At 42.9% G+C, this 26906-nt stretch overlaps 2 protein-coding genes across 3 annotated transcripts in view; both read left to right on the top strand.

The window, feature by feature from the left end:
* LOC124861781 overlaps nt 1-5094 on the top strand; it is a 41228-nt gene extending 36134 nt beyond the window's left edge. For both annotated transcript variants that reach the window (XM_047355716.1, XM_047355717.1), the window contains 2 exons: nt 2293-2562; nt 2686-5094. In XM_047355716.1, the coding sequence (XP_047211672.1) occupies nt 2293-2562; nt 2686-2789 (374 nt within the window). In that variant the 3' untranslated portion in view covers nt 2790-5094. The remainder of the gene's footprint in view (nt 1-2292; nt 2563-2685) is intronic.
* Nucleotides 5095-7043: 1949 nt separating this feature from the next.
* LOC124861325 lies at nt 7044-25976 on the top strand. The gene is made up of 23 exons (XM_047354927.1): nt 7044-7129; nt 12656-12742; nt 12826-12924; nt 13099-13209; nt 13422-13497; nt 13724-13963; nt 14161-14395; nt 14493-14552; nt 15051-15335; nt 15479-15584; nt 16638-16698; nt 16970-17209; nt 17350-17584; nt 17678-17737; nt 18044-18313; nt 18400-18436; nt 21130-21199; nt 21516-21755; nt 21830-22055; nt 22125-22181; nt 22574-22858; nt 23259-23362; nt 23448-25976. The coding sequence occupies exons 2-22, from the start codon at nt 12693-12695 to the stop codon at nt 23360-23362; spliced, it is 3147 nt and encodes a 1048-aa protein (XP_047210883.1). The 5' UTR covers nt 7044-7129; nt 12656-12692; the 3' UTR covers nt 23448-25976.
* The last annotated feature ends 930 nt before the right edge of the window (nt 25977-26906 follow it).

Genomic DNA, 26906 nt, shown 5'->3' with positions numbered 1-26906 from the left:
CTATCGAAGCATCCTGGGCCTCCATAAGACCTCAGCAGTGCCACAGGCTGATTGCCTCCATGCCACGCCGCATTGAAGCAGTCATTTCTGCAAAAGGATTCCCGACCAAGTATTGAGTGCATAACTGTACATGATTATTTGAAGGTTGACGTTTTTTGTATTAAAAACACTTTTCTTTTATTGGTCGGATGAAATATGCTAATTTTGTGAGATAGGAATTTTGGGTTTTTATGAGCTGTATGCCAAAATCATCCGTATTAAGACAATAAAAGACCTGAAATATTTCAGTTAGTGTGCAATGAATCTAAAATATATGAATGTTAAATTTTCATCATGACATTATGGAAAATAATGAACTTTATCACAATATGCTAATATTTTGAGAAGGACCTGTAGATACAAGACAAAGAATGTAGCAGTCAGTCGTGTTTTCTAGAGACATCCAACAGCTGGTCAGAGGAACATTCTCTTGAATAAGGGTGAGGGTGATGAAGGTGAAGGCTCTGAAGTTCAGCAGTTGGTGAAACCATGATGTTCCTGGTAGAAGCAATGTTGCCAGTGGATACTCTGAGAACAACGGAGGAGGTTGCAGCTGAAGTCTTATTGCTGGAATTGCTGGAGACAAACCTGAAACCTCCAGAGCTAAAGGTGCCCATTCAGACAACGCTGCTTCCTACTCTTAAAGTGGTGGTGAAGCTTGCAAAGCATAAACCCAGAAGACACCAGAGAGCAAGGCTGTGAAGTTTGGAGCTCTAAAGCTGAGGGCTGTTAGGTTTATGAAGACTCAGAAGGTAAAGCTGGTGGTGCTGTGGTTGGAGCTGTGTTTGAAGATGGGCAGAGGAGCTGTTTTATGGGGCTGCTGCTACCCCACGTTGCTGGGGTGAAGAGGAGGCCATCAGCCGCCAGATCAGGGCAGTTAAGGACAACCAATTACCCTGGTGGCTTGCTGGTCATGAAGGCTGGTTGCTCAAGGAGATGAAGTGTTTGCTGAGAATTTCTGCATGTGGGTCAGAATATTGCCACAAAGTATGAGGTTCAGGCTGATGGTGGTGGTATCATGGTACGGAGGATATTTTCTTGGCCCACTTTAGGTCCATCAGTTCCATCTCAGCATGACTGAAACCCAAACAGCCTACATGACTGTTGTTGCTGATCTCCCAGCAAACATCTCCTGACGGTTCCTTCCAGCAGGAAGATGCTCCATGTCACAATGTTCAGAACATCTCAAGCAGTTCTCTAGAACATGACAAGTTCAATGCACTCCAGTGGTCTCCACAGTCACCACAAAGTCTGCAGCAACTGTTTGATGCTATCATGTCCAAATGGACCCAAACCTCTGAGGAACGTTTCTGACACCTTGGTGATTCTGTGCCATGAAGAATTAAGGTGGTTCTGATTGCCAAAGGGGTCCAACCTGGTACTAGTAAAGTGTACCTAATAAAGTGGCCAGTGCGTGTGTGCTAGCTGTTCATAAATCAATAATCTTTGTGTGTAACGTATATCTATATTATCTGCCATGTTTGACTTGTTGTTTTCACCTCTGAATATGAAGCAGGTTAGGAGTTACATCTAAGTTAGGTTCATAAACAGGAATACTGAAAGAGGAACGTTTGTTTTTACCACACATGTTCATGAATATAGGCTCTGGTTCTGTTCTGGCCAAATTCAGACAGGGTGAATAAAGGTGGATCAACCAGACTGTAATAATAGCTTTCAGAAAGCAGGTTGCAGAACAGACATGACTTCTAAGGAAGCATTCCAGGACGTTTTCTGGAGCTCTTTCAACTATGCTGCCAAGCCTTCATCATGGGATGGGCACATTGAAAGATCTGAAAGGAGATGAAGTGGACGAGGCTGAGATGATGCTGCAATATACTGCACAAGGTGTGAGACCGTTTCTGTTGCTCTCTGGGTGGTGAGAAGAAGAAAAACGTTCTTGGTTCTTGAGAAGTACATATTGGCTTTGACCCAACAGCTGCATTTCAGGACTAAAGAACCGCTGATTAGGAGCAGGTTGCTGCAGTGGGTTGGTGGGTGAGGAGGCCACCTGTAGATGAATGAAACAGAACATAGATCCAGAAATCCCAAGATTGGACCACATATAGAGCAGCACATCTAATAAAGTCTCACAGATCTTGATTCTCCAGAATGAAGTCCGACTAACTTACCTTCTCTTCAGAGTTTCAGCTTGGCCTGGTTGGGGTCCAGCTGTAGTCAGCCGGTACCGCTGACAGAAAGTCTTTTTAGGAGTGGAACATCTGATCTACTTTTCTCTCGTCATTCTTCCTGTAGAAAAAGGAGTCAGGAGCATGCTTCTTGACTTCATAAAGAAGGTGTCCAATGAAACCCTGGAGCAGCTCTTGAAGGCCCTGGTCACTGATAAGGTCCTGACCACCTCAGAGATGAAATGTGTTCTTGAGAAGAACCACACCAGAGTGAACAAGGCAAGCTGCTTGGTTGACATCGTGTTTGAGAGGGGAGTTGAAGACTGCCAGAAGGTGATCCATCATGTTCACAGCATTGATCCAGCTCTTCACACTGACCTGAAGATCTCTCAACAGGGTGAGTTTCTGTGTTCAAACAGGAACATTCATGTCTTCTTCTTCTCATTATTATCATTCATCCACAACCTTTAAAACGTCTGAACCAGTTCTCAGTTCTGACCCCGTTTCCTCTGGATTTTAGCGCTGTTCAAACGTCTTCGATCAAAGCTGAAAGAGGACGGAAAAACAAAGGACGATGGAAGAGAAGAGGAGGGAGAGGAGGAAGAGGAAGGAGGAGCAGCATAGTCATGATTATAGCAGCCAGTGGCATCTCCTGTCAGCTAGAAAAAAGATCAAATCAGCCGTTTAATGGTTCTGGTGGCAGCTTATGTTTGATTTTCCCAACATTAAACTCATAGAATCCATCAAAGCATAAACGCACCGTCAGACCATGAACGCACCGTCAGACCATGAACGCACCGTCAGACCATGAACTCACCGTCACACCATGAAATCACCGTCAGACCATGAACGCACCGTCAGACCATAAACGCACCATCAGAACATGAAATCACCGCCAGACCATGAACGCACCGTCAGACCATGAACGCACCGTCAGACCATGAACACACCGTCAGACCATGAACTCACCGTCACACCATAAACGCACCGTCAGACCATAAACGCACCATCAGAACATGAAATCACCGTCAGACCATAAACGCACCGTCAGACCATGAACGCACCGTCACACCATAAACGCACCGTCAGACCATAAACGCACCATCAGAACATGAAATCACCGCCAGACCATGAACGCACCGTCAGAACATGAAATCACCGTCAGACCATAAACGCACCGTCAGACCATGAACGCACCGTCAGACCATGAACACACCGTCAGACCATGAACTCACCGTCACACCATAAACGCACCGTCAGACCATAAACGCACCATCAGAACATGAAATCACCGCCAGACCATGAACGCACCGTCAGAACATGAAATCACCGTCAGACCATAAACGCACCGTCAGACCATAAACGCACCGTCACACCATAAACGCACCATCAGAACATGAAATCACCGCCAGACCATGAACGCACCGTCAGAACATGAAATCACCGTCAGACCATAAACGCACCGTCAGACCATAAACGCACCGTCACACCATAAACGCACCGTCAGACCATAAACGCACCATCAGAACATGAAATCACCGTCAGACCATAAACGCACCGTCAGACCATGAACGCACCGTCACACCATAAACGCACCGTCAGACCATAAACGCACCATCAGAACATGAAATCACCGCCAGACCATGAACGCACCGTCAGACCATGAACGCACCGTCAGACCATGAACACACCGTCAGACCATGAACTCACCGTCACACCATAAACGCACCGTCAGACCATAAACGCACCATCAGAACATGAAATCACCGTCAGACCATAAACGCACCGTCAGACCATGAACGCACCATCAGAACATGAAATCACCGTCAGACCATAAACGCACCGTCAGACCATGAACGCACCGTCACACCATAAACGCACCGTCAGACCATAAACGCACCATCAGAACATGAAATCACCGCCAGACCATGAACGCACCGTCAGACCATGAACGCACCGTCAGACCATGAACACACCGTCAGACCATGAACTCACCGTCACACCATGAAATCACCGTCAGACCATAAACGCACCATCAGAACATGAAATCACCGTCAGACCATAAACGCACCATCAGAACATGAAATCACCGTCAGACCATAAACGCACCATCAGAACATGAAATCACCGTCAGACCATAAACGCACCGTCAGACCATGAAAGCACCGTCAAATATTTGATTTCATTAAACTGACAGAAATGAGCTTTGTTAATAACTGGAGATCCTGATGATGTGTCACATTTTATTATAAAAACATGTTTTAAACATTATTCAGTGGAATTAATGACATGTTGTTAATCCTGCAGTTTAAACCCAATTAATCACAACATTTTCTCCATATGTCAGACATTTATGCACCGACCCTCTGAACAGCAGCTGAGACCCACCGAAACGGATTTCTTTCAAATCCACTGTAATTAGCTTCATTAATGTGTAATTAGTGTTAAATAATGATTCTTCATGTAATGAACAACAACTACTGGGTCATAATCGCATCAGTTTTGTAGATATTCTGTTATTTTCTTATTATTACGGCACAACATCAATTCAGATCAATTAGAAGACAATTAGATAATCATTACTCATCTTTATATTAGGTCCCTGGACTTTTAATTTTTGTCCTTAAAATGGACCGGGTCAGAACCTGGGAGTTCCTTGTAAAACAGAAGAGTTAGCCTTCTGTTCTACTTTAAATCTCCAGAGTAACACAGTCAAATATTGATATATAGAACAAGAAGATGACTTAGATTCAGCATGTCCATGTTGAGTTGTGGGTCAGATCCAGAACCTGATGGTGGAGGTTGTGGTGGAGGGTATTACTGCTAAATGTTTTCTAATCCAAGGTTGAATGATTAATGGTTCTGGTGTCATTTGGCTTTTTGCTGTGTTATATCTAATGTATCACTGGAATAAAAGAATAAATCTGAATGTGGTCTGCTTATGAATCTCTGAATGGAGACCCTGTATCTCCAGAGGTCAGAAGGTCTGAGGACTTCCCCATGGGCTGCAGTAAATTCAACATGGCAGATAATCTGATGTTAGCAGAGTTAACGTCCTTCTTCCTGTGCAGAAACAATATCTGTTTGTTGATTGGAGTTGGGATTGATTTTCTCCAAGTCTTTGAGCCTGAAAGGCCTCCTTATCACCACCCTAATCTTTAGCTCCCTCCAGAGATTCTCTATCAGATTCCAGTTAGGACTTTGACTAGGCCACTCCAACACATTAATGTTACTTCCAGTCAGAAGAAACATGTTGGTCACATTAAAAATAACTAAATCTGCCAGGGGTGTGAATAATTGCATCCACTGCGGTACCTCCAGCCCCTCGTGTCTTCTTGCTCTGAAGGATTTTCCCTGTTTTGTAGCCCATGCTAACCGGGAACACCTCCCGGGGCTCTTCCTGGATTCCTTCCTCTGTGGAGTTACTGATCTCCTGGCTCAGACCATAACCACGTGGATCTCAGTTTCCACAGCTGGCCACCACAAGGCTTTTCCCTCCAGCTTACCCTGTCTGCCCTCCAGCGATTATTGCACCGGAACCAAGTTCTCCACATAGATCAACACCCCTGGACTCCATAAATCCCTCCCTGGCTCTTTGTTCCTGTCATAACCAGTAAGAATAATTCTCTGAACCATAACTCTTCCAGTGATTTGCTCCGCTCACCATTCTGCCTTCCTCTCTTAGGGGATTCACCCTCCAGAACTAAGGAACCCCTCCCGGACCAAGCATCCTCAGAATTCCAGTGTTTAAAACTGTTTCAGAATTTCTGCATGTGGGTCAGAATATTGCCACAAAGTATGAGGTTCAGGCTGATGGTGGTGGTATCATGGTACGGAGGATATTTTCTTGGCCCACTTTAGGTCCATCAGTTCCATCTCAGCATGACTGAAACCCAAACAGCCTACATGACTGTTGTTGCTGATCTCCCAGCAAACATCTCCTGACGGTTCCTTCCAGCAGGAAGATGCTCCATGTCACAATGTTCAGAACATCTCAAGCAGTTCTCTAGAACATGACAAGTTCAATGCACTCCAGTGGTCTCCACAGTCACCACAAAGTCTGCAGCAACTGTTTGATGCTATCATGTCCAAATGGACCCAAACCTCTGAGGAACGTTTCTGACACCTTGGTGATTCTGTGCCATGAAGAATTAAGGTGGTTCTGATTGCCAAAGGGGTCCAACCTGGTACTAGTAAAGTGTACCTAATAAAGTGGCCAGTGCGTGTGTGCTAGCTGTTCATAAATCAATAATCTTTGTGTGTAACGTATATCTATATTATCTGCCATGTTTGACTTGTTGTTTTCACCTCTGAATATGAAGCAGGTTAGGAGTTACATCTAAGTTAGGTTCATAAACAGGAATACTGAAAGAGGAACGTTTGTTTTTACCACACATGTTCATGAATATAGGCTCTGGTTCTGTTCTGGCCAAATTCAGACAGGGTGAATAAAGGTGGATCAACCAGACTGTAATAATAGCTTTCAGAAAGCAGGTTGCAGAACAGACATGACTTCTAAGGAAGCATTCCAGGACGTTTTCTGGAGCTCTTTCAACTATGCTGCCAAGCCTTCATCATGGGATGGGCACATTGAAAATGAAAACTTTTACGAAGTACTTAACAGTAAGTACTTCACTGAATGTGAAGTATTTAAGCTGAGAACTGTCAGAGAACCTCTGCAGAGATCTCTGAGTAACTTCCTGTTTGTCTGCATGGTTCTGGTTCTCCAGGCTCATGCTGTCTCCTCCCAGCCCAATTATGCTTTGACAGCTGAATAGAAGAATGTGCTCCTGAAAAGCAAACTTTCAGGTTTCCCAACAGATGTTCATCAGCAACCAGCATCATCCTGCTGAGCAGCTCAGTCTACGTTTCCTGAAGCAGAGATCAAGCTCTGCTCCATCAGCGCTGTTCAGGTTCTATTGGACCAACTGTTGGATCTGTGAGGAGAGCTTAGCACACCGTCTGTAAGTGTCTCCTTCATGTTTAATGCTTTGTCTTGGAAAGAAAACGTTGTAGTTTATCTCTCTGTTGTGGAGAGAGGGGCTTGACAGGTGAAAGGGAACTGATTGCTCCATTGCATTCTGGGATTTGTAGGTTAGACCTGTAAGTATTACACAGATGGATGCAGGTGTTGGGCTTAGCATGTCTGAGGAAGACACTGATCGGTTTACTGGTTCTGGTGTCTGATGACGATCAGCAGATCTTAGATGATGTGAAGATGTTTCATTGATCACAGCGAGTTTAGCAGCAGCAGCAGCTCAGATCTTTACATCCACCAACCTGTTTTCTCACAGTGTGACACTGGGTCACAGACCTAAACTGACCTGAATGAGAAAGTTTTGGGTCAGTTTGGGTCAGTGACCCAGGTTTATTACATTTCTTCTAATTCAGACGTTTCCGTTCCCTTTAAACTGACTGACTTGGGTCAAATGTTCTGGTTTTCTTCTAGAAGCTTCTCGCAGTAGTTTGCTGGAATTTTGGCCCATTCCACCTGACAGAACCGGTGTATCTGGATCATGTTTGTAGGACGCCTTGCTCAGGCAGAACGTTTCAGCTCTGACCACTAATGTTCTCTGGGACTGAAGTCAGGGATTAGTGATGGTTGCTCTAAAAATGGACTTTGTTGTCCTTCAGCCACTTAGCAGCTGGTCTGGTGGTCTGCTGAGGGACACTGTCCATCTGGAAGATCTATCTCTCTCCAAGTTTTAACCTTATAGCTGAAGTCCTGAGATGTTGCTTTATTATTTCCACATATTTCCTCATCACAACACATTATATGAAGCGCACCGGTCTCTCCTGCAGCAAAGCAGCCCCACAGCATGATGCTGCCACCATCGTATTTTACAGTTGGCGTTCTCAGGCTGCAATGTTTTCTCTGACGATGGCGATTATGCCCAAACACTTCTGCTTTAGCTTCAAACCACAGGACATCCCTCCAAAGTTACACTCTTTGTCCCTGAGGACATTTGTTAGGGTTAGGACTAGTATCTTTACAACATACTTTGCTTTTGTTCCGGGATTGAGTCACACATTTCACTCCAGAACCCGTTTGGGCAGATAACCCTTCTGGCATTCAAACATTTAATGGTACAGGGTCAGACAAAAAGCCAAGATTGTTTTATTTTAAATGTGTGCTACATGAGCTGCAGCCTCAGGAGTTAAAATATGATTAGTTCTGTTTTGTTCTCAATGTAAGAAGCTTGTTGCCCTCCACTTGTTTATTTTAATTATGCAGTCAGAAGGTGCTGCAGCGTTAGGGCAGAGAGGTAGAGGTGTGTGTCATCAGCATAGAGGGAACTCCATGCTTTGCCATTATGATCTAATGGGTAGCAAGTACAAGCAGGCACTGGTAGACAATGCTCCATTGAAATGAACTAAAAATGCTTCAGATTGAAAATAAGCTGAAAAGTATTTGAGTGCAGAACATGAGATCCACACCCAGTCCTCCAGACTCTCTAAAAGAATGCTGTGATCAGCTGCAGGTCCAGCAACGAATTATTAAAAACAAACCCTTTCAAGAGCCTGGGCTGAATAGGATTGAAGCTGCATGTGAGCATGTTTAGCTAAAGTTGGTGCATGCAGAGTGTATGATGGGTGAGGATCTGCAGAAAGATGATCTTGATCAAAGACAAACTGATTGTGGAACCTTCTCAGGCTGCAGTAGGAGGGCTGCTGCTCCAGGAGTTCTCTAGAAAAACTCTTTATTTGATTCAGTCTCTCTTTGCTCTTCAGAGGAAATAGCCAGAACAATTAAAAAAAGGAAACCAAATGAACTTTGTGTTCCTCAGAAGTGAACATTCAGGTTCTCCTGCTGATGGGGATTAACACGAAGCCAGCTGCTGGAAATCTCATGGTGTGGCCTGTTTTAACCCTTAGGTCCTCTGAACTCAGTATGAGTATGAATCTGTGGATAGGATTTGATTAGATATTACAAATTTCTTTGCCTTGAGATGATATTAACAGAGAATTAGCACAATGTAAAAACACTGAATTAAATTATCTTCATCCTCCGCCTGCCTCACTATAAGATATGAGCATGTTCTGTATCTTTATAAAGTTAAAAATGTACAACCACTGGACCTTTCACATACAGCCAGTGAGACAATGGGATGGTTTAGAATAAAGCAGATTTATGTATTAGAATGGCCTAGTCAAAGTCCAGACCTATATTCAACTGAGAAAATTAATGTTCACACATTCTCTAAGCTTGTTTTGCAAAGAAGGATGGACATAAATCTCATTCTGTAGAAGCTGACAGATGGCATGCCTACAACATACTTGGTTTGTTTTTTGCATCCTTGCCAATTCAACATTAATATCTAGTAATGATCAGCTGGGAGCTCAGCTCCTGCTTGCTTCCAAGGTAAGGTAAGTTTATTTATGTAGCGCTTTTCAGTAACGACACGCTCAAAGCGCTGTACATACAATTACAAAGAAAATGAACACAGATACAGACACAGAAAAACAAATCAAATGATACTACAATCCTTCTAAGAAATCTAAAAATCAATGACTGAAGTTGAACTAAGTAATAACAGTCCATTGTAGTCTAACTAAGAAAGCTGGGTCATTGGTGTAAGAGCAGCTAAAGTCCAAATTTCTATTACTAATAATGTTTGGTTTTTGCTGGAAATCCTTCTGATAAAACTAAAAATCTCTGAAAAAGTAATGAAATCACACAATTAGGTGCAGGGCTAAGCAACACACTAGAAGAAAAGATTTTGCAAGAGTGCGGTGGAATCCTGGGGGTGTGAATATTTAACTGTGAGTGTGAGCAAGAATTAGACGGTCAACACAGATAGAGCGCCATTGTCCTTGAGGAGAGAGATGGAAGTTTTCTCAATCGACCACAAAGTCTTATGTGGCTCATAGCTGTTCGGGTTGCTGGGAAAGAGCGTCGTGTTTACATGACATCCAGGAGATATTTTGTCGATAGCCACCTAGCAGAAGTTGCCAAGGCCACGTTGGAGCACCAGATTTAGAAATACAAAAAGTGTTCTGGTTCAAGCAGTTAGATTTCCAACCACTTTAAGAGGTTTTACTGTTATCTCTCAATCGCGAATCCAAATATCCAAATTTCTGAGTCTTTCCCGCAGTTCTGGAGCGAACAACCTTCTCCATGATTAAATCCTTTCACCTCTGAGTCCAAAAGCCGCTTCCAGGCTACGATTCTGTTCAAGAACCGTACCCAGCTTGCGGCTTAGCTCTCTTAACAATTCAGTCTGAGCATTGATCGCTCTGCAAGTGTACAAGAGGACAATGCTGAAGCATAAAGATGTTCACAGAGCCTTCAGTACCATAAACCTCTGGGTCTTGGGGCTATAGTCTTCCACATGGACAACAAGGGCTGGCTTAGAGGGCCAAAAAACAAAACACCTCTGGGTAAACTGAGGCAGGTCTATAATCCTGCTCATGTCTTTTTAGACGACAGTTTGATAGGCTAAATGGGCCCAGAAGATCCACAGGAGGTGGTGTTGTTGGTGGGTTCAGTATGGGGGCATGTTTGTGGTTGAGGTCGGTGGGTTAAAAGTAAACCCTGGGGGGGCCCTAGGTCCTTGGCCACTGACGGGGTGCTCAGCTCGCTTAGCTGGCTGAGTTCTGAATTCAGTCTGTTAATTCATAGGGGAGTACCTTCTTGGTGGTGCTGCTGTGTATTGGTGGCTGGAGGTGGGGGTTAGGTGGGGCCAGTTTGGGGGCTTGCTTCCTGTGAGGGCTATGTGCTTGAACCTTTGCACCCATTCCATTGCAACCACAGCCCTTTACATTTATATGGCCAGACAAGCAAACTAATGTAGCGTTGGGGGGATGTGGGCTAGGGGGGCCATGACGATATCTTGAAGGGGAGGTTGTTGGTGGCGGTGCTTGTGAGGGGAGCCTCTCCCACAAGCCAGAACTAATACCCCTTTCCCACTAGTACCCACATGGAGCAGTTCGCTACATGTCTCTAAATCACAAATTAGTTATAATGGAAAATGAATGAAACAGTGTTAAACTGACCTGACCCGACCCGTATAGATTAGGTACTAATGGAAAAGGGGCATATTTGCCCAGGTGCGGTATTATCTGAGTGGGGCTAGGTTTAGGTTGCGATGTGGAGGGCTCCTGGGCACTGGCCTACTTGATTCTCAGTGGACCTTCTGACTGGCCAGGACTCTTGCCCTTCATAGGGCTCTCCCAGCAGCTAGGATTACATGGTGCCCTCCCCATCTTGGTTCTTGTGAGGTCCGATTGCTGCTGTGTAAGCTTGAGGGGTTGGGGGAGTCCTGCTGTGTGCCATGATGTCCTTCTGCAGGGGGTTGCTGCCACCCTTCATAGTCTGTGCAGCCCACCCTTTGTTGCTCTTGGCACTGACCATTGTGAGGCTTTTACCTGCTCAGCAATGTAACTACCGTACACCTCAAAGTGACAGATTCGTAAATGCACTCCAACACACAAACCAGGGTCTCACAAGTGTAGATTTTAGACCGATAGTTTACTTAATAATATCTTTTTGCTCTCTTAAGTCTCTGCAGTTGTTGCTCTTTCTTGATCCCCAACCCTCGTCTGCTTTCTTAGTATCAGTAAATATAATATTGCCCTGCCGGTCTACTCTGACAACAATCACAGTCTTCTCGTGTAATAAAGTTGATGCAAAAAGGGGAGCGTCTCAGAATGTCAAGAATTGTTGGTTAGATGGACCAAAGTGTAGACAGGAACTCAGGAGCTGCATGGTGAATTCAAAGATTTAACAATAATAATAAAGTCAGAAACTTACAAACAGGACATGGAACAGGCAGGAAGCAGAGAAACAGAAGAAACCAGCAAGGACCGAGAACCAGTGAATATACTGAGACATAAGAGAAGGAAAGGCTTGAAGAGCAGCTGAGACTCACGAAGAGAGAGGAGCTAAAAGAACCTAACAGAGCAGATCTGAATGTAGAGGATAAACTGAGAAATAAGTAAACAATGGGTTGAAGTAAAGCAGTAACACTAAGGGAACATTAACAACAATGCAAGAAACAGACATCTACAGAAATCCAAAAACATCTCAGGATCATGACACAGAATACTCTTTCTGCAGAGCAAAACTGCCCCGACACAAGGAGACAACCAGGTCCTTTACATGCCAGAAGAGACATGAGTCTGGGTATATCAATAAATCAAATCTTGAATCTTGAAATCTTGATTTACTGTGGTGCCTTAAAACCAGTGGTACCTCAACACCAACTGGTTGCTGGGTCGTGAACAGACATGGACATGGACAGACATCTGTGTTCTGCTCACTGGTCGGTACCTGGTGACCCAGTTCACAGCTAAAAAGGTTTCAGCTGTGAATGGACTGAAGCTTCCAGACAAAGTCCATCAGTGTCTGCTGGTCTGCAGCTCTATGACTCCCCCTAGTGGACGGAGAGTAGAAGTACAAAAGCCTGCAGCAGGTTCTGGCTGCATTCAGCTGACTCTGAAAGAACAAAGAATGGAGATCAGTGCTGATGGTGATGTTTGTCTTGCAGCAGAAGGTCAGGTTAAGGTGGATGTGACTTCAGCAGTATGGATCACCGTCAGGACACAGAGAAGAAGACTCAGAGCAAAGCTCAGAGGTGGGATGACCCTCAATTCATTTCCTCAAAAGATCTCAGACATATACTTCATCTCTTCCATGTGTTCTTCTCATGTTTTTCAGCAATAAACAGACTTCTACAAAGCCGTCAGCAGAACCTGTACCCAGCAAAGAGTCCTCTAACCGCTCCTCAACATGTCCCACTTGGTGTTGTCCTTTTCAGTAAGTTTTCTCTATAAGTTCTAGTTGACTGGATTTACTGTAAACAATCAACTATTGAAACACGCCACCCCCTGGATTAATGCTGCCCTGAGCAGTGAGCCTTTTGCACCAAAGTTTGACCTGAACATGAGACAATACATTTTCATCTGAACGCATTTTTCTCCTCTTTTTCAGAAGAACAGAAGTTCATGAACCTGAACCTGTTCAGACACTTGAACCAGTACCTGGACCTCAGAGTGAAAGTAAAACTGAGGATAAACCGGCTAACAAGGGTTTATTCTTTAGGTCAGTTGGGACCCAGTTTCCTGTCTCCATGGCTCCTCTGTCCCACTCAGACTTTCTCATCCTATGTTTTCCTCCTAAAAGTGTTTTATAGTTTAGTTTTTCTGTCTTTTCTCACCTTTCTTCTCTACCCTGAATTAAATTTAATTCATTCTGTATATTAGGTGTTCTTAACTACTCTGTTTACTCAAACCTAAATGTTCTGGTCCTTCTAGTACTGTTAAAAGTTTCTGGACTAAAGATCCAGAAGACTTCTGGCACCTGGTTTGTCCGCCTGGAGATAAGGATACTGTAAGTTATCAGTGTAACAGAACCTGAACTTATTCATGTTTTCACTTCAGAGAAAAACAACTAAACCAAAAAACATACCACCTCTGATATCTCCACCTCAGAGTTAGTAGAACCCCCAGATTACTTTCAGATTTCATATACAAGATATTGCTGTTTCTGAATGTTAAAGCCTGCTAGACCTGCATGAGGAGATGAGGACATTTCTCACTCTGATCTATCTGAACAGGAATCAAAACTTTGGTTGAAGACTTCTTTGAAAAAGTTAAACGACAAAGATCTGAAATATTTCCACTGGTTCCTGCGAACCGGAAACCAGACCAAGGACGGCTTCAAACCTATCAGAAAGAGTCGCCTGCAGCACGCTGACAAACTGGACACTGTAGATCTGATGCTCCAAATGTATCCTACAGACTTCAAAAAGGTCACCGAAAGGATTATGAAGAAGATCAACACAAGTAAAGAAAATGTAATGATTTCTTGATGCATCTATGTTGTATGTAAACAGACGTTGCTGAACCTTCTTCAGAATTTCTTATAGTTTCTTAACATGTAAAATGTCATCATGAAGCATTATGTTCTATGGAACCTAGCCAGCGTCGGTATGACCCTCTCAGTGAAATGTTCCTTTATCACTGAATCTTTTTCTCCTGTTTCCTGTTCAAGGAGGTCCTTAGTTCGGTTGTGAAAACATTGGACAATGTGGACAACAGGGAGCTGAAGTATTTCCAATGGTTCCTGAAAACTGCAAACAGGTCAAAGGATGGCTTCAGATCAATAAAGAACAGCCAGCTGGAGGATGCAGACAGACTGGAAACAGCACATTTGATGATGCAGACCTACACCACAAACTCCAAGGAGGTCACAAGGATGATTCTGAATAAGATTAAGAGCAATAAAGGTCTGTTAGATGGAAAGGCAAACGTCCCAGAGATCATCTGCTCAGCTTTTACACCGACTAATAATAATTCAAATCTACTTTTTATTGGCTCCAACAGGAAACGTTATCCCTGAAGCTGAGGAGCAGATGAAGCCATCCTCTCCAGCTGCTGCAGAAGGTATATATATGTAAATAAAAGGTAAAGTTTGGATGCAGATGTTCTGGTGTATGGTGGGTTTGGTTGGGAAGACAAGAAGTTCAGTTTTAGAGGTTAAATTTCAGGTTATGAACTCTCCTTCATATTGAAATGTCAGAAAGATGGTGCAAGATTCCTGCTGAGACCGAGTGGTCGGCAATGACAAATAGAGCTGGGTATCATCAGCATAGCGTGGGAAGCCGTGTGATTGGATGATCTGGTCCAGTGGAGGGGTGTATATGGGAAAGTGAAGAGGTCCCAGTACTGAGCCTTGGGGGACCCCGGTGGTGGGACAAAGCCAGGATACGCTGAATGATGGACCAGTGAGCTCTGATTCAAACCAGCAGTCTAAGAGCTCATCTTGGAATCTTTAGCATGTTATGAGAGTAGGTCTTCAGGATTTCTTCATCAGTGTGAGGACATTTTCCTGACGGCTCATAGATGAACATCTGATGATTGATCTTTTCTCCCATCCTGTAGAGAAAGAGCTCTCCAAGGTGCTGGACCAGTTTGTTAAGAAAGCTCCAAAAGAAACCTTGACCAAACTCTCACAGGCTCTTGTAGCGGATGGTGTGTTGAAGTCCTCTGAGAAGGAGACCATCGTTGAGAAGAACCACACCAGAGTGAACAGAGCAAGCTGCCTTGCTGACACAGTGATGGATAAAGGACCTGGTGCCTGTAAGAAGATGATTCATCACCTTAAAGCTATTGATGTTCCTCTTTCCACCAAGCTGGGTTTGTTCTCTGGTCCATTTGCTCAACAAGGTGAGTTTTACTGATAGTTTGAGGAGATGAAGTGTAGGTAGGAACATTGTGCTCCCTCCTTCATTTAGTCCAGTTCCTATTTGGTGCATCTTCAACAACGTTCTTCACAGGATCAATGATCTGTGTCTCTGTCTGTCCCTCAGGTCACAGTTCACAGGAACCCCAATCCAAACAAGTATCAGAACCAGGATCTGTTTGTAAACCTGCCATTCAGCAGTTACTTACTACTATTAATTCAGCTTTTCAAAGGTACGTTTTTTTCAACATGCCTGAGAAACTTATTTGAGCTTTTAATAAGAAGTAGTTTATGTTTTATACCCTAACCCTCAGGTTTAAGGTTCTCCATGGATGGAGATTAGCAGAGCTGGTTACCTCTGTTAGCTGGGACTAACAGCTATGCTCACACAGGTCCTTCTCCCATCATAATGTTGAGTATCTGACTGGTTTTAATGGCACAATAAGAAATTATTTCATATGAAATTACTGCCCCCTCTTTTCCTACCTACGCATCAACACTGTAGCCAAACCAGGCTGTTGTTATTACAAACATCTGACACATTTCCTGTATTTCAGCAATTGCACAATAACTATCTAATATCACCATTCACCCAGCTCAGCATGCTGGATACTTGAAACTTAAAGTCCTAATTCTCTGACCACTGTGAATCACTCATAAAGGGTTCAAATTTTATTCCCAGATGCTCGTTTCATCCTCAGACCTAGAAAAACAAGCAGAACAACTAAATGAAAAGAAAAACCATATCTTTTGTCAGGATGCAGTTCTGACCAGGGAGGGTCTTGACTAGGACATGTCATTTAAATCCCATATTAAACAGGTTTCTAGGATTTCCTTCTTTCACCTCCAGAACATTGCCAAAATTAGAAATATCCTGTCCAGGAGTGACGCTGAAAAACTAGTCCATGCATTTGTTACTTCAAGGCTGGACTATTGTAATTCTTTACTATCAGGATGTCCACAAAATGCAGTTAAAAACCTTCAGCTCATCCAAAACGTTGGTCCATATCTTCCTAACAGAGCACATCTTTCTCAGATGGGTATCAGGCAACCACTCCTTGGTTAATAATTGAAAAATATGCAGCAAAATCAAACTTGATTAAAATATTTGGTTCACCATGATGAATCTACAAAGAGTGACTCTTTTTCAGATAAACTGGTCTTTTCTAGGGCTGGAAAATGATTCTAACATGTTTGATGGAAGTTTATCGTCTACCACTGGTAACCAGTAGATGTTTCCTAAAGATATTCCTTCACTAATGTTTGTGGCATGTTTTGACCCAAAGGCCTGTAGAAGAACAGGAAGAAAGCTGGAGCCAGATCTGTCCTGAAGGGGACAATGATGCTGTAAGTCACCATCCATCATCTTCATGTCAGTGTTGAGGTTTGACCGACTTCCTGTACAGTTGGTTGTCAACGTGATGCTCTTTGGAAACAGCTTTTATTCACTAGTCTGTAAGAAGAAATTCTGCAAACTGCATTTAAATATAGTCCAAAAATTTGGAAATGATTCTCCAGACAAGAAGCTGTGTCCCTGGATCCATGTCCTGCTAGCTTTCAGCTCGCCTTATGTGCACTTATTGATGGTTAAAAAAATCCCCTCATCTCTTTTTAAAAGGACTTAAAGCAATGGTTGAAGGATTCTCTTGAAGATCTGAACAGCAAGGAGATGAAGTACTTCCACTGGTTCCTGCACACTGCAGACAAGTCCAAGGACGGCTTCAAACCCATCAAAAAGAGTCGCCTGGAGCATGCAGACAGGCTGGACACCGTAGATCTGATGTTTCAGACATACACCACAAACAGCAGAGAGGTGGCAGAGAAGATTTTTAAGAAGATCAATAAAAATAAAGGACAAGTAATTATACTTTTTTCTGTATTAGTGCTCACAGGTGTGGTTCCTCACGTAGGAAGGTCGTGAACATGACAGATTTAACCTAATTGAACCAAGTCAGCGAAAATTCCTAACCTGATATGAATCTTTTCCAACATTGAAAGGATTTCAGTTATTGGCTTCTGGACACTCTGGAAGATCTGGACGACAGGGAGCTGAAGCACTTCCACTGGTTCCTGCACACTGCAGACAAGTCCAAGGACGGCTTCAAACCCATCAAAAAGAGTCAGTTGGAGAATGCAGACAGGCTGGACACCGTAGATCTGATGGTGCAGATGTATGCTGCAAACACCAAGGAGGTCACCGAGAAGATTGTGGAGAAGATTAGGAACAATAAAGGTCTGTCAGATGGAAAGAAACATCATACAAAGTGCCCGCTGAACATTTCTTCTGGTTAAACACTGATCCAAATGTTTCGCTGGTTCCAAACAGACAAAGTTATACCTGAAGCTGAGGAGCAGAAGACTCCATCATCTCCAACTGCTGCACAAGGTACAACTAACACAGATGAGACGTTCGTGGTCATGAATGAGTTTTATGCTCCTGCATCAGTTAACTGATTTTTATTGGCAGGTTTCAGTTTGACGTTCAGACCAAGTTCAGAATTGGTTTTCAGAATTATTGATTAGATCTAAACAGCTTTATTTGAATTTATGTAAAACCAACAGTGGAGAAGTTTGGATCTAAACATGCAATGAAACAGAAAGTGAGCTACCTTTGGATCGCCAGGTCTTTATGGAGATGTTTCCATCAAAGCTCGGAATGAACTGGGCTGACTTCTGGTAATTCTGCCTACAGAGAAGGTGCTCACCAGGATGCTCAATGACTTTGTGGAGAAAGTACCAAAAGACACTTTCACCCAACTCATGGAGGCTCTCATAAGTGCAAACGCCTTGAAGGCATCAGAGAAGGAGAAGATCCTCCAGAACCACACCAGAGTAAATATGGCCAGCTGCTTTATTGACATTGTAATGGAGAAAGGAACAGATGCCTCCAAGGAGGTGATTACCAGTCTTCAAACCATCAACCCTCAACTGTCCTCTGAGCTGAGTTCACCTTCTAGTCCAGGTGAGTTCACACAACTGCTGGGCACAGTTTAAATGATTCCTCTACATTTCTGTGGTTGAAGATCATGTTGTCTAAACCTTCTCCAGGTCACAAGTCGCATAAAGATTGCTCTGCTGGTAAAAAGTAAGTTCTACACGTTCTTTGAAAGCTTAGATTCAGCTTCACATTTTTCAGCTGTTCTTCAAACATTGTTACCCAATCATTCATATGAACTAAGCCACTCTCACTGCTAACCCAGACATTAGGAATAAGTATATCAGAGTGTGGTTTACTGGCTCCATGGATCTGAAACTTCTCCCTTAGACGTCCACCAGCAGGGATCCTGAAGATGCATTAAGTGTCAGCTGAAAAGAGACCGGGCTTCCTGTAGCTCAATGTTCTGCAGCCAAGTTGGTTTTATGCCCATACTTTAGGTCATTTTTTATTACTGGCAGTTTCCTAAGAGATGGACGTTTCTGATCATTTCTTGACGTATTAGGATCACTGACAAGAGAAGATCAATTATACAAAACTGGGCAGTGGTGTACCACAGGGTTCAGTGCTTGGGCCAATAATCTTTTCTATATATATGCTTCCAATAGTTTAAATTAGCAGGCAGCATAGGATACATTTCCACTGTTATGCTGATGATACTCAGCTTTATTTATCCATAAATCCTGATGAGTCCAACCAGTTAGACTACCACTACTACTGGACCACAACCTTTGAAAAACTGCTTAGTCAATCAATTAATCTGGGTGGTTTTAAATTGGCCTCTCATAATAGAGTAAAGAACAATAACTGTTGTTGCTGGGGACCCAAACACTGAAACGAGGACTGGAGGTGCATGATGGGTTTAATGGTAGCTGAACTCAGGAAAATAAAAACCCAGGCTGGTTTCCTCTGACTGAGGAAACCAAAAGCTATTTATACTGTGGAGCTTGATTACTGGGATGCTGGACAGGTGAGCTAATGAGAGCCAGCTGGGGAGAGCAGCGAGCTGATACACTGAGGAAAGGTACTGGGGGCTAAATCAGGGAACACAGGAACTATATCCAATGAAACTAGCAGAATACAAACCTATTAATACACAGAAACTCAACATGCTGTACATTCTTACACCTTGGTGTTGTTTTTGACCAGGGCTGCAGCTAACAATTGTTTTAATCTCTGGATTATTTATTTCTGATCTCCATCTTCTCTTTCTGTGACTGAAACCGGCGCTTCAGTCTCCTATAAAAATGTTGTACCTCACCTGTTCTAGTCTCCACACCTGTCAATGTCTCCTTTATTTGACCCCTTTAGAAATGAAGACTCAGTTAAATTTCTATTTGCTGACTTCATTTATTTTTAACAGTGTAATCACATTTAAAAATGTATTTATTTTCAACTGCTATAAAGTCAGATAGAAACTTGTTGTTAGCGCACCAAGATCGGACATCTCCGGCAAACGGAGCAGTGCTTCTGCAACTCAGCCTCATCTTGGTAAACCGAACAGACATCTCAGCTTTAAACAGCGACATTCTGGCCTAAAAACATCGTTAGAGTTTATTTTGTGTCAAAGAAAGTGTCATTTATTAAACTACTCACAGCTTCTGCTGCTCTCCTCCGCCATTGCTGCTTTGCCCCACAATGAACCATAAGATGGGGTAGGATGGGGAATACTGCCCTCTGCTGTCCCCTTAGTGAACTGCAGGTGATTCATAGTGATTACCACTGAAATATTCAGATATTGGTAATATTTGTTTATAATTTTAAACGTGTCAACGTTTTTTCCTAATCAATTACATCGATGAAACATTGCAGCCCTATCTTTGACTAGGACATGTCATTTAAATCCCATATTAAACAGGTTTCTAGGATTTCCTTCTTTCACCTCCAGAACATTGCCAACATTAGAAATATCCTGTCCAGGAGTGACGCTGAAAAACTAGTCCATGCATTTGTTACTTCAAGGCTGGACTATTGTAATTCTTTACTATCAGGATGTCCACAAAATGCAGTTAAAAGCCTTCAGTTAAGGAGCTGAGGAACATAGAAGCTAAATGCTGCCTCACCTTGTTTAGTTCTGGTTCTGGGAACGCAGAGGGAGAAGGTCTACGATGACCTGAGGGGTCTACAGGGTTTATACCTGTCCAGCAACTCTGAAACATAACTAGGCCCGAGATCCTTCACAGCTTTAGTCAACGAGATTTTAGATTCTGTCCTTTAAAAACCAGGGAACTGGTCCAGTGGTTAATGTGATCCATTTTCCAGTTTTTATCAATGTTTACGCTGTTAAAGTGTTTTGTGTTAGTCCTAAACTAGCCAGAGCAATAGTGAAATGATCTCTCCAACATGCTGCCAAACCTTCAAGGCCTGACATGTTCTCTGGAAGAAAGCTACTCTGCTGTCCAGCCCAGCTTATCAGTGGTTAAGAAAGCACTGGTACTGGTTTATCCATGGACCCGGTTTGGTTAAACCCCACCCTCTGATAAAGTGTGCTTTAATTAGTCTGTGTTACCAATCATCTGGACCAGCCACCATCTCTGCCTGGATATTGCCAAATTCTTAGCTTCATTAATCATACGGAAAAATCCAAATGAGTGCAGACTTGGAGCAATGAGAGTAAGGAGTCTGAGTCTATCTATAAGGGACAACTTTCTACCCTAGAAATGAACCAAATAATCAGGAACCATCCTCATGAAGGATCTGAAGCAGAAATCATGGAGAACATAATCTGAATATTAGATCTTTGCAACGGGTGAAAAATATTTGAATAACGTTCTTGATCTTAGAAACATCTGTCTGGCAATCATAGGTAAATATTTCTATGTTCTTAAAATCTTATGATCTAGATCCAAGCAAATGTCGAAGGAACAGGAGGAATGCTGGCGCCAGATTTGCCCACTAGGAGATAAAGATGCTGTAAGTCCAACTGGACCAGTTTTAAATCTTGTGTCGATGTTTAAACTCTGTCTTTTAATTTTCTTCAGCTTCTCTTCTCTTCTCTTCTGGACAGCAGAGACAAATGTCTTTCTGAGTTATAATATGTGAAAATATTGCTCTCCACTGAGAAAACGCACCAAGTCTAGATGATGATTATCCACAACTATCAATAAAAAATATACGAAAGTCTGCAGAAAATAGGCAAATCCTCTTAAAGACTATCTGATGTATTTCTACTAACAGCTCCTGGGATGATGAAGCTTAATTAACATTGTAATGAACTTATTTTTCAAAGGATTTGAAGCGTTGGTTGAAAAAAACGTTGGAAGAATTAAAAACCAAGGAGCTGAGGTATTTCCATTTTTACCTGCGGACTGCAGACGAGTCCAAAGACGGCTTCAAACCAATCAAGAGAATCCGTCTGACGCACGCAGACAGACTGGACACATTGGACCTGTTGGTGAACTTGTACCCAGCAAAGGCCAAAGAGGTCACAGAGAAAGTACTGGAGAAGATCAGCAGTAATACAGCGCAGGTAAATATAGCACCAATCCCCCCTCCACTCAGTTGAGAACCTTGCAGTTATATACCTGTTGTCCTGCTTCACAGCACTTGGTCCTGGAAGCTTTTGATGAAATGGGCGATGAGGACCTTAAATACTGCCAGATGATACTGAAGAGTACTGACAAGCTCATGGGTAGCATTACACCCACAAGAAAAACTCCTATGGAGGACGGAGAAGAAGCGGACACAATAAAACAGATGATGCAGATGTACAACTTGGAGAACAGAGAGGAGTTAGAAAAAGCTCTGAATAAAATCCAGGAGCACACAGGTCAGTCCAATTTAAAAAAACAATTCCTCTAATGATTTACAAAAATCACATCTTTATGGTCTCCAACAGATGATCTGTCTGAAGCTGGAGATCAGGACAATCCCCCTTCTTCAGCAGCTCTAGGAGGTAGGAGTTTGTGATGTCAAATCCAACTGAAACATGAGAAAGGACTTAGATTTCAATACGAACAGGATAAATATCAGTATTTAGAAACAGAAAGGATGAAGTATTAATAAAAACCAACAGCTGTGCTGCTTGCAGATAAGTGGTTAAAAACAGCCTGACTGACCTTCTCCTCAGCTTCTCTGGACCAATCATCATGTGAATCTTTACTTTATGAATTGAAATCAGAGCTGGAAACTCAACAGGAGGTTAGGATACTAAAACCCAGAGTGAGTCCAGGTCCCCCAGAGAACCCTGCTTCTAACCAGACGTCTGACCAGCCTCAATGGAGACCTTTTATCATAGGTCCAATTTTCACAGTCTGATTTATTATTATTTGTCTATTTTTCTTGTAGAAAAAAAAATGAAGAACATGCTCCTTGACTTTATAAAGAAAGTGTCCAATGAAACCCTGGAACAGCTCTCGAAGGACCTCGTAGCTGATAAGGTCCTGACAGCTTCAGAGGGGAAATCAGTTGTTGAGCAGAACCACACCAGGGTGAACAAGGCAAGCTGCTTGGTGGAAATCCTGAAGGAGAAAGGATCAGAGACCTGTCAGAAGGTGCTCAATCATCTCCAAACAATAGATCCTCAACTTTTCTCTAAGCTGGGCTTGTCCCAGATCCCTCCTTTAAAACAAGGTGAGTCCATATATTCTGCAGATCATCTCCTGCTGTCCTGACTGGCTGCTGGTGAGAACCCAGAAGGTCAGAGGTTAAGCAGCATCATTAAATATTCACGACACACAGAGGTGGAACATTAATGAGCTCCAGGTTCTATTGAAGAAAATACTCCAACATGTTATTTAAGCTGAAAAACAATATTATTATTGCTGATATAATTATTATTAATTATATCAGCAATAATAATATATGGATCATTAGGTTCTATGTTCGTAGATCATTTTATTTTTTAAAGTCATTCATTTACCATTTTGCACTTAATTATTGTGTCACACAGCTTGCCATACTGGCTGAACCTGGTGTTCTGCAGATGTTTTAGTTCCTACAATAACAGTCTGTTTATCTGCTGGCTTCTTAGAGTTGTTCCAACTTCTAAGCCTAAAGCTGAAGGAGGAGAACAAAATGAAGGAAGGTGGAACAGATGAAGAAGAAAACATGGAGGCAAAGGGAGAGGACCAATAAGTAGGTGACACGTGATTGGTTGAGGTAGCGGTGAGTCGAGGAACGATGAGTGGCAGAGCAACTAAATATTAATGAATCATCTCAGAGGCTTCAGGGACGTCCTGCAGCATCATGGTACCCCGGCTGAGAGTACTGAGCTTCATCCACACTGACCTTGGAGGAACATCTAACTCTCAGTGTTCTCCTCGGTGTCCATCATCTCAACCTGAAGACATCTGATCACAGAGACAAAGCATTGCAGCTTCATCACTAGTCTGCAGTGAGGCTGACAGCAGAACCACAGGACGTCTGGATGTTTCCATACAGTGGGACTAAATCAGTGGAACATCTAAACAGACACTAACATCTGTCTTTTAAACAGCTGAGGACCAACCTGAACCTCCTGAATTATAGGATGCAAACCAGTCTGAAGACAAAGACTGTTGGTGTGGATGTGGTGAGGAGGACAGGCTTCACATTGGTTCACAGCTCTCATCTGACTATGAGTAGTCCACTTCTAACATCTGTCCTAAAGGATCCAGTCTGGTCTGGACAGAACCCACTGAGGATGGTTCTCCTCAGATGTCCTGAGTTACCTTGAAGGTCCTCATTCCTTAGAGATGTTTATTTTCAGCTGAATGTTCCTGAAGGAATCCTTGATGTGAAGAAATGTATGGTGGACAGGTTCTTCTCTGTAGTATATCAGTTCTTCAAGCTAACTGGATCTGCTGCAGTCATGTCATTATTAGATCTCATCCCATCTGTCCACTAGTGGAATGTCCTGTGTTGATGGTGGGGTTAATTATTTATGTTTTACCAGCGGTTATTTAGGAGAACATCTAAACTGTTCAGCGCTCTGACACATTTAAACATTTATACTGTTTCAGATTGATCCTCATTGTAAGACCTTCTAGAGCATGAAGTACTTGGTTGATTTTGAATATTTATGTTTGGTATTTGGTTCAGGGCCATTTCTAGTCCTGTTATACCTTAGTAGAACCGAAATCCGGGTTGCTTTATATTTGAATGAATTTTGTGTTTAGTTTTTCCTCTATCCTACCGTCATTTTCATGTCTGTGTTTCTAGTTTTTAACAATCTCCTAATGTTTATTTCTATACTAGACTCTGCTGGAAAGTTTCAGTCATCATTAAAACCTTTCTTTACCTTCAACCTGCCTGGTTTCTGCATTTGGTCCAATTTAAACAGCTCCACTTAGAAACACGTGACTTCCTGTGTCCCTGCTGCCGGTTTCTTTCAGTCACGAACCACTAAGCTGGATGAGACACCTTGGATCTTCTCACCACACAAACACAAATCTCCAAAGCTCACTAAGAACAGACCTGCAGTAAAGAGTCCCCATGAAACCAGGTGAGTCCAATCAGAGGAATGCAGAACAGCAGAAGGAGAGAGCAGAGCAGAACACTGAATCACATAGAGGAAGAAGAACCAAAACACAAATGGATCCACAAGCCAAATGGAAAAGAACCAAGACCAAAAAAAAACCGTCAAAACCTGAGAACAGAACCCAGGACGTAAGTAAGAAACTCAACCCAGGAAGAAACTGCATGATTTAAGTTACAATATTAAACCACTCAAAAACAAACTAAATAAAGCAAGACCTAATTAACAGTAATAAAGTACATAAGGAACAGACAAGGTTCAAGATGTGGATCAGTGAGACAGAGGGTCATGACCGCTGCTCCTCGACATCGATAGGAGTCACTTGAGGTGGGTTGGGCCTCTGATCAGGATGCCTCCTTGGTGCCTCCCTTTTGGGGTTTTCTGAGCACATCCGACTGGGAGGAGACCCCGAGAAAGACCCAGAACTTGCTGGAGGGACTTAATATCCCGTCTGCCGTGGGATGTCCCAGAATGAGCTGGAGGGTGTCGTCTGGGTTTACCTCCTCTCATCTCATGGATGGATGGATGGATGTGGATAGATGTCCATCCATCCATCCATCCATCCATCACCAAGTTAATGTTCAGTAACGACCTACCAGAGACCACAGTCTGTAGACCAACTGGCTTTATTCCTCAGGAGATTTTGAAGATACAGAACCCTGGGTCAGGGATGAAGTGGACATCCAGGTAGTTTACAGAGTGATCCACTGAAGAACATGGACAGCTCAAACATCTACCTGCGAACGAAGATGGTTCAGTTCTCCCAGAGATGTGACCAAATTCAGGGGCTGCATCCTTCCAAGGACCTGGTCTACGTGGACCGGGTCCTTCAATGGCGAAGGCAGGAAGTGACCGGCCGTGAGTTTGGACGTCTCGCCTTCACCAGGTGTTCACGCCTTACCTCAGCGTGACTTCTGTTGCCTAGCAACCACGACAGCATGAAGCTCAGAGCTGTGAAGCCGTAAAGATGGAGCCTAAAGGTCTGCTGTCTCCACTGCATATAACTGCACATGGTTTTTATTTTTCATATTCCTGATAGCTTGTAAGTTTTTTTTTTATGTTCTAGTTTTATTATCTTTTCATTATATTCTCCTTTATTAATCAGCCATCAAAAATGTTCAAAATTATTTTTATGTTCATAGATATAAACAAATATAACACTGTGAATAAAGTATATTGATGACAAATACCATTTTATTTAATATATTTGTAAAACTTTTAAGGACTTAAACACTAACATATTAACTGAACAAAGTTTAAATCAATTTATTTGTAGAGCATAATAATAATAAATAAAGCAAACAATAACATCAGACCTTATATCTGGCGTCCTCTGCCGGTCCAGCGAGCCTCGACCGCCCGGCCAGCCCACAGCTGGCGAGGTGATCCGGCTGTTAGCGCATCGGGAGCGGACATCTCCCAGCACGTCGGAACACTTTTGCAATTACGCGATATCTTGATAAACCGAGCAGATATTTCAGATTGTTCAGTTTGTTTCACAGAAAGCGTAGTATATCAACTTTATGAACAGCTTTTCTCTCTCCTCCGCCATTGCTGCGTCCATTTGAACAATCCGCTTCAACCCGTAATGAATCATGGGATAGGGTGGGCCATGAAGGTTACGCCGGACCCATCCTTCAAGTCTGGGGAAGACAAGGATGAGTTTGAAGGAGCCTTAGAATTAGGACAGCCTTCGTTGCATCGCTGTGAGGTAATCAGCCTAAAATGCGGCCTTAGAAGGATGTAGGCCTTGAATTTGGACACAGCTCCAGGAGCAGAACTCAATGATCCAGGTGTTCCAGATGAATCTACAGTGGTCTGACCACGCCCCTCTGGGCTTACTAAACAGAGCACTCGGCGGAGCTACGTTCCCCACTGGTCCGAACTGGTTCTGTGTCTGGACAGGAAATTTTTTTAAACAGACGTTTGTCATGAAGTTCAGTCAGGTGTGCAGATGATTATCCACTTCCAACACAAATCTGATTAAATAACACAGACATGAGCCAAAACAGGCAAACGAAAATATTAAAACATGATCAAAAAAACTGAAGAACCAACAATGAACTAATAAGACAGCTGCAGAACCGTCTGATCCGGTTTGATTCAGTCTGATCCAGTCTGTGAGGAGAAACAGCTCCCCCCACAATAAAATCAGATAAAATA

Source organism: Girardinichthys multiradiatus, chromosome 24 (genome assembly GCF_021462225.1).
Source record: "Girardinichthys multiradiatus isolate DD_20200921_A chromosome 24, DD_fGirMul_XY1, whole genome shotgun sequence".
In the NCBI taxonomy this organism is placed as follows: domain Eukaryota; kingdom Metazoa; phylum Chordata; class Actinopteri; order Cyprinodontiformes; family Goodeidae; genus Girardinichthys; species Girardinichthys multiradiatus.
Note: the sequence above shows the minus strand (reverse complement) of the source record. Positions and strands in the feature narration are given on the sequence as shown.

What these genes read in the sequence shown, in the direction of transcription:
- LOC124861325 (XM_047354927.1), top strand. Translation starts at nt 12,693, where the DNA reads ATGGATCACCGTCAGGACACAGAGAAGAAGACTCAGAGCAAAGCTCAG. An exon ending in ACTTGGTGTTGTCCTTTTCA is followed by an intron (nt 12,925 to 13,098) that starts GTAAGTTTTCTC and finishes CCTCTTTTTCAG; the next exon opens with AAGAACAGAAGTTCATGAAC. An exon ending in AACAAGGGTTTATTCTTTAG is followed by an intron (nt 13,210 to 13,421) that starts GTCAGTTGGGAC and finishes TGGTCCTTCTAG; the next exon opens with TACTGTTAAAAGTTTCTGGA.